Genomic DNA, 7,747 nt, shown 5'->3' with positions numbered 1-7,747 from the left:
ATGGTTTGATCCCTATCCAGCTGAATTCCTGAGAGGAGACGAAATCCAGGTCTCCTACTCCTCCACCATCTTGCTCTGCCCCCCTTAATGACAGCTTTATTGAGATATATTGCACATACCAAAAAAACTCAAAAGTTTGAAGCGTGCAATTCAATGATATTTAGTATATTCACAGAGTTGTGCAGTCATCACCACTACCCAATTCTAGAACATTTTCATTACCCCACAAGAAACCCTGTACTCACTACCAGTCACTCACTGTTCTCCATGACCCCCCCAGCCCCGGGCAACCCCTCATCTACTTTCTGTCTCTGTAGATTTACCTATTTTGACATTTCTTATAAATGGAATTATCCAATATGTGCCTTTCTCTTTGGTTTCTTTCATGTAGCATATTTTTCAAGGGCCATGTATTGGTGCTTTATTCCTTTTACTGCTGAATAATACTCTATTTTATGAATGTACCACTTTTTAGATATATTCATCAGTTGATGAGCATTTGACTTATTTCCATTCTTTGGCTAGTATGAATAAAGATTCCATGTATATTTGTGTACAAGTTTTTGTGTGAACATCTGTTTTCGGTTCTCTTGGGTATAGGAGTAGAATTGTCCAGTGATTTCTTTTTTCTTTTTTTTTTCCTAAGATTTTATTTATTTATTTAGAGGGCGAGCATGAGTGGAGGGAGGGGGAGAGGGAGAGAGAGAATCCCAAGCAGACTCCATGCTGAGCACAGAGCCAGATGCAGGGCTTGATCTTGCCTGAGCCAAAATCAAGAGTTGGATACTTAACTGACTGAGCCATCCAGGCATCCCATCCAGTGATATCTTTTTAACTAATGTTTTACTATGCTATTTCATGGAGAGGGGCAGGTAGACCACATAATATATACGAAATAAACATGCATCTATTTTTGTATTACTCCCATAAAGGCCAACAGAAGAATCACCAGGAATTTCCTGAATACGTTTACTGCATATTTTTTCCTCTTCTACTTACATGTAGTTCATATTATGTTTTTTTTTATAACCCCTCACTCAGGAGAGAAGCTGCTTTTCCCTTCGAGACATCATCTTCAGCTGGCCCCAGTGGCTCTTCATTCTGATGCTGGAAAGCATTTGGCTGGGCTTGACATTCTTCTTGCCTGTTCCTGGATGTCCTACGTAAGTGAGCCCACGGAGGTAATCCCTTTTTGCATGTCCTTTTCTGCCAAGTCAGAGCTTCTGGGGTGAGAGCTTGCAGATTTCCCGAGGGAGAGGAACTCGCTTTCACTCTTTGTTCTCCTTTGAGGCATTATGTGTATGGGTGAGGAGTTTGGTGTATGTTCAGAGGAATGTCTCCGTGAGGCTTTTTACGGGTCTGTTTGAAGGGAAGTTGGGCTTCATACCTTAGCTTGTGGGGAGTAGTCAAGTCAGAAGAGCATTGGTGAGGAGTGCATGGCGCCGAGGGGTCTCCGTGTTTGAGGCTCCTCGTTGGGCTGCAACAGTTGCCAGGATAAGCCTTATTCCCGCTGAAGTCTTGTCAATTAAGTACGTGTTTTCACTTCCCCAGTGGTTATCTTGGCCCTGGTGGCATTGGAGATTTGGGGAAGTATCCAAATTGTACCGGAGGAGCTGCTGGCTACATTGACCGCCTGCTTCTGGGTGATGACCACATTTACCAGCATCCTTCTTCGGCTGTGAGTGAGCCTCGCTTGCACTTTGAGCTAGACCCATGGGAGCTCTGACATGAAGGAAAACAGAAAGGGCTGGCCAACTGGAGACTCTGTCCATTTAACAAACTATGATGGGACCTAATTTTTATTTCAAAAGTTTGCTGATTTAGGAAATGTAATGTTTATTATGGGGCCGTGTGTATCCATTACTTTGGATTTGAAAGTGCAAATGCAGTGGATCAAGCATGTGGCGGCGTGCTTTTCCCTGTGGCTCAGGTCAGACTTCCTGGCCACAGACTCTGAGGCCGAGATTCGTGTGCAGGAAGCTTATCAGGCCGTCCTTTTGGGATCAGCCCCTGCTGGGGATCAGAGGAAGCAGGAATGGGCAGAAAGGGTAGCTGGACTGACTGGTAGTCACACAAGGCCTTAGCTCATCTCCTGGGGGGCTAGACTGGTGCTTTAGAGTTGTTCTGAATTGGAGTGAGGGATCTGGCCATTGGATGCGGACTGCCCCCAGTAGGGGAGTGGGACTCCTGGAGAGGCAGCTCTCTTTAGTCAAGGACAGATCCAGAAAAGGGACTTGGCTGAGAGCTTTTGGCCATTAATATTTCTGCTAGCTCAGGGAATGAATACTTTCGTCCTGAGAGGGGTGGGCAGGGGGATATCTGAGTAATGCACTGTGGGATCCACCACTGTTGCCAAATTTCTGCAGTTTCTACATGAACGTTTGTTTTATAATAAAATAATACAGATATATTTTTAAATGTTATTTGCCGTAAAGGAAGTTAGAAAGGAACAGCATTTTTTTTTGTTTTTGTTTTTAAGATTTTATTTATTTATTTAAGAGAGAGAGAGCAATCGAGAGAGCACAAGCAGGAGGAGGGGCAGAGGGAGAGGGAGAAGCAGGCTCTTGCTGAGCAGGGAGCCTAACACAGGGCTCGATCCCAAGACCCTGATATCATGACCTGAGCTGAAGGCAGATACTTAACCAACTGAGCCACCCAGGTGTCCCAGGAACAGCTTTTTGATGTTACAGTAGGGTTGACCAACCTGACAGTTATGAAGGTATTATGCACAGTGTTGGAACCGGTTAGGGATGCCTCAAATCACTGGCCCCTGAAGTTGAAGTGGCTGCTCTGGGTCATGGCTCATCCCTGGGCTCTGTGTCCCCTTCTGGTATCACACACCCCACACTTTGTTGATTAGAAGTATTCTGCCTGTAATCCCCACAAGTTGTCCATGAATTTCTGCAGCAAAAATGAAAAATATTGAATTCTGGAGTGTATTCAGGTTTGTATTTGATCTCCAAATTGTTTGCATGCATTTCGTGGTCAGTGAGTTCTGCCTTCTTTTTCTGTTTTGTTAAGGTGCTTTATCACACTGAGGTGGCCTATGATCCAGAGGGAATTTTAGGGACCATCAACTCCATTGTGATGGCATTTTTAGGAATTCAGGTATTCGTTCATTTCATTAGGGTGTACATTTTTCTGACAGTTCATGATTATTCATTCATCACTAATTCAAAAACTATTTCATTAAAACAAGTAATTGGAAACATGCCTTCTGTGGTCTAGTAAATTCTGTTACATGTGACAGATTGTCAGAACTAGATATTGCTAAAATTCAGCACATGGAAATAATTAGGTATAATTCCTATATCTTCCCCCCGCCCCAAATTCTCCTTGTTTATATGGCTTATTTTAGCAATGGAGACAGAGTAGTTTCTGGGGAAAAGTTCTCCCTGCTGGAGTGTGCAGAATGTTTGTGTACTGGTGGTGTTGGGAAGTCCCTGTGTCCCCTGTTGTCACATTTATTTCTTTGTGCACACTCTGTATGGTTTCAGGTTATGCATATTGTATGCCAAAGTCAATACAGGTTGTTCTTGGTTTATCTCACAGGAAATTTTGTTAAAATTCTGAGCAGTCTAGATATTTTTTCCCTCTAAAGTTCTCCTTATTGGTGTTTGAAACTACTATTTGAGCAGAGCTAACTGGGGGGAGGGAAAAGCATGTAAAGCAGCTGATGGAAGGCTCTGATGAAAATATTCATGTCCATGTGGCTTTTGAGTACCTGAAATGTGGTTAGTATGACCAAGGAATGAAATTTTAAATTTCATTTCATTTTAATTAATTTAAATTTAATTTCAAATAGTCTCTGGTGGCTAGTGGCCACCATATTGGGTAGTGCAGGTCTAAGGCATGTAAGTTTTGGCGATTCATATTTAGAAATTCTGTTCTATACTCACCTCTGTAGCACTTTATAGTTCACAGTGGGTGCTTTCACATATATTCATTTAATCTCTGCATCTGCAGATCTGCAGGTGTGAATCTGCGCCACAAGAGCAGCCTGGGGTAGGGTTAGGAGGGCAGACCTGAGGCCACACTGGATGGGCTTGAACCCTGCTCTACCACTTTCCAGCTGGGTAGCCTCGCGCATGTTCATCCCTCTGTGCTCCGGTAGCACCTACTTCAGGAAGGTGTGGAGAGGATTGAATGAGTTAATTCATGTAAAATTCTAAGAACTGGCACATAGAAAACATTCATAAATTTTAGCTTTAGTTACAAATTATTATGAACATTTTCTTATTCTTTGATGTTTTTCAGAAATTAATTCCTAATTTCAGGGGATTTTAGGCAAAGTCCAGATTGTACTGTTTCTGCCTCTAGTACCACCCTGTCCCGGTCCCTCTTCTGTACTGCTGCCAGACCAGGCCGTCCAGCAGGCCAGTCTGAGCTGGTCCCTTCTTACTGTTTTTTTGGGGTGGGGGAGAAGTGACTTTCCTCAGCTCCTTCCCTCGCATGGGAGAAAGCCCGTGCCTCACCAGTGAGACCCGCAAACCTACCTGCCTCCCACCTTCCTGCCCTTCCCAACCCTCTAGGCTGTCTCACTGACCTGCAGCTCAGGGACGCATGCTCTTTCAGCCATTTGACCTGTTTCTGTGCATGCTGTTCCATTCTGCCCAGATGCCCTTCCTGCCCGTAGCCTCAACCGGACGGCACTTCCTCCCTGGCGTCTCGTACCATCCTCCCGAGGAGTTCCCCGTGCCTCGGTGGCCAGCCGTCAAGGGCAGGGTGACGTTCCATTCCTCTCGGTAATCCCCGCATCTAGCAGCTTGCCTGGCAGATGAGTCTGTCTGTTGAATGATTAGGACAGTGGATGAACACAAAACACGAATATACTTTAAGCAGTTCTCTTGGTCATCTGTGTTTTCTTCTCCAGGCAGGAAAAATACTCTTATATTACAAGGATCAGACCAAAGACATTCTGATCAGGTTCACTGCCTGGTGTTGTTTTCTGGTAAGTAACTGGTGTTCCTCACTAAAATCCCGTCCATACATGTTTCAAAGAAAGAAAATGCTCAGCAGCGCTGGACAGGAGCTGTGACCACAGCACAGGAGTTACATTCTCCACCAGAAGAGCAGAGGAGAGGAACACATCTTCACACCTGAACTCTCAGGTTTATTTTCTTAGGCAAATATCTTTATAACTAAGAGTGTTTGCCGCTGAAAGGCCAGCCGGAATCGTGACGAAATAGTGTGGGTCCCGGTGGGGAGCCAGGCCAGGAAGAGCAGGGTAACAGCTTTCAGAAGTCCGCTTCCAGATCTCCCGGTGACGGAGAGTTGAAAGTTGGGCTGTTCATTTTATCCCTCACGTTTCCTCTCTAATTTATTTACTAGTTTACCTTCGACTCAAGAGAATGCTTTGGAGATTTTTGTTTTGGAGAATATTTTTAGTTATGCATCTTGAAAATAGTTTTCCAGTTAAAAGAATAAAATATAAGACACAATTTTCAGCCCTCCCTAAGGAATTAAATAACATATTTTCCAGTTTTGAAACACAGTTGTTTTTTGAGATAATATAAAAAAAACTAATATCCTTCTCCCCCTTTTGTAGGGGCTTATTTCTGTTGCTTTGACGAAAATTTCTGAAAATGAAGGCTTTATTCCAATAAACAAAAATCTGTGGTAGGTACAGAAAACAGAGTAATTTTAATGTTGGGTCGATCTTGCTGATGCTGGATGCACTCCTCAGGAGCCCTGAAACACCTCATTCGCCTTGTAGGTCCATTTCGTATGTCACCACACTGAGCTCCTTTGCCTTCTTCATCCTGCTTATCCTATACCCCATTGTAGATGTGAAGAGACTGTGGACGGGAACCCCATTCTTCTACCCAGGTAAACAAACCTCTAAGCTTGGAGTTGATTTGAAAGATTATTTATTTGAGAGAGAGAGAGAGCATGTGCATGCAGGGTGGGGAGGGGCAGAAGGAGAGAGGGAGAGACTGAGAGAGAAAATCTCCAGCAGACTCCACACTGAGCGTAGATCCCTCCTCGGGGCCAGATCCCAGGACCCTGTGATCATGACCTGAGCCAAAACCAAGAGTCAGATGCTTAACCGACTGAGCCACCTAGGCGCCCTAGACCCAGTCATTTCAGTGACTCACTTCAGCCCTCTGATTCTAGTGACAGTTACATTTTTCTGACCTCAAGTTTCTGGTCTAGAAAAGAAAAGTTCATGATTTTGGCTCTCCTTATAGATTTACTATTCAAGAATTACATCACTATAAATATGTTCTAATTTTTGTTCTAGCTTATACTTAAGTATTTAAGATATGTGTTACTTATTTTTGGCAGTAGCCAATAATATAAGTGTGTGCTTTTCGTTTTTTTCATTGGACTAAAGTCAAATTTCAAGAATTAAATAGATGATCAGATGTGACTCAGGAAAATATTATTTTCTTTCTCTCTCCTCCAGGAATGAACTCTATTCTAGTGTACGTTGGCCACGAGGTGTTTGAGAACTACTTCCCCTTTCAGTGGAAGCTGCAGGACAACCAGTCACACAAAGAGCATCTAACTCAGAACATAGTCGCCACTGCTATTTGGGTGCTCATTGCCTACATTCTCTATAAAAAGAAGATTTTTTGGAAAATCTGACAGCTCCAGCTGAAATGTGTTGCTGGCAGACTCTAGTGGGCCTGGGGGGAGTGCTGAAGCAGCCTTTATTAAAGGGAACCATGAATTATAAAATCAGTAGGATGCGTATTTCCCAATGATTGGGGAACATGCTGATGCGCTCTGGCTGGTGTACTATGACGTGGCTGTTCATCAGAACTCTGTGTCTTTGAGACTTAGATGTTTGGAATATAATTGTCTTTTTTCTCCACCTTCTATGTAAATGGATATATTTAGAACTTCATTTTAAGGATTCCTCATTTAACTCTTCAAAAGGAAACTGCCATGGGCATTTTCCTTCTGTGACGGATAAAACAATCTAAAGTCTAATTTTTATTGATCTTGTTTTCCTGTAGCCTGTCTTTCCAAGTGCACACATGCCAACCAAGAAGACCATCATTTCTGTTGTGGCTGATCAGATGGGATGTGTAGCGATGCAGCCTAATATTTTTTGTGGTTAAGTGCAGTATAATATTTCAAGAAAGAGTAATTTCCTTTTCAGATCTGCAAGGCATTGGTGGGTCCAAAAAATGCCTTTCTATTGGCAGGCATTCTCTCCTTTTCCCCATTTGGAAAAGAAGTTAAAATAGAGATGTGTTATTCCCAGCCACTCTTGCTTACAGTTACAATACTCACGTACCTGTTCGGCTGTGTACCCACTTGTCTGTCTTTCTCACTGTGTGTCTGGACGGTGGCTGGCACCCAGGGCTGTAGTGTGGCAGAGAAAAGCACAGTCTTGCTTGTGACGCCAGCTTTGCTCTCCTTGCCGCGTGAGATGTCTGCCAGTCCCGTGGCCTCGCTGGGCCGCAGTTCCCTCGTCTGTGAAATGAGGGAGACAGTGATGCCTCTCTGGTTCCTTCCAGCTCTTCGGCTCATTGAGGTGGGATACATCAAGAGCTTTTCTGAAATCCTTAGGAAAATAATTTTATTACAGAAAACTCTTCAAAATAAATGATAACGAGAAGGTTAAAAAACCCCACCTGTCATTGGAGTCGGTCTTTTCAGAGTGGCCCTCCACTGTGGAGGCACTTCCCTGTGGGCATCACAAAACTGAAGAAGTAGTCTCTCAGGAGCGAAGACAGGAGAACATGCAAAGAGAAGCAGCACTCCTCATAGGACGCGTCATCATGCTTGACGA

General features: G+C 43.7%; 1 protein-coding gene across 2 annotated transcripts; it reads left to right on the top strand.

The window, feature by feature from the left end:
• The first annotated feature begins 1,021 nt into the window (after nucleotides 1-1,021).
• On the top strand, nucleotides 1,022-7,323 carry LOC102741284 (heparan-alpha-glucosaminide N-acetyltransferase). Of its 2 annotated transcripts, XM_081811749.1 has the most exons (7): nucleotides 1,022-1,163; nucleotides 1,552-1,678; nucleotides 3,022-3,108; nucleotides 4,874-4,951; nucleotides 5,549-5,619; nucleotides 5,717-5,829; nucleotides 6,410-7,323. In XM_081811749.1, the coding sequence occupies exons 1-7, from the start codon at nucleotides 1,105-1,107 to the stop codon at nucleotides 6,589-6,591; spliced, it is 717 nt and encodes a 238-aa protein (XP_081667875.1). In that variant the 5' UTR covers nucleotides 1,022-1,104; the 3' UTR covers nucleotides 6,592-7,323. The 2 variants fall into 2 exon arrangements, with proteins under 2 accessions (XP_081667875.1, XP_081667876.1); XM_081811750.1 differs by lacking the exon at nucleotides 3,022-3,108.
• Nucleotides 7,324-7,747: the final 424 nt, after the last annotated feature.

The sequence above is a fragment of the Leptonychotes weddellii genome, unplaced genomic scaffold, assembly GCF_054177405.1.
Source record: "Leptonychotes weddellii isolate Sample4059 unplaced genomic scaffold, ASM5417740v2 HiC_scaffold_9967, whole genome shotgun sequence".
Lineage (NCBI taxonomy): Eukaryota > Metazoa > Chordata > Mammalia > Carnivora > Phocidae > Leptonychotes > Leptonychotes weddellii.
This window is presented reverse-complemented; position numbering and strand designations above follow the sequence as displayed.

Bases quoted from the DNA above. Each gene is read 5' to 3' on its own strand.
- LOC102741284 (XM_081811749.1), top strand. From the start codon at position 1,105: ATGCTGGAAAGCATTTGGCTGGGCTTGACATTCTTCTTGCCTGTTCCT. The intron at 1,164-1,551 runs GTAAGTGAGCCC...TCACTTCCCCAG, and splicing joins CCTGTTCCTGGATGTCCTAC to TGGTTATCTTGGCCCTGGTG. The intron at 5,830-6,409 runs GTAAACAAACCT...TCTCTCCTCCAG, and splicing joins AACCCCATTCTTCTACCCAG to GAATGAACTCTATTCTAGTG.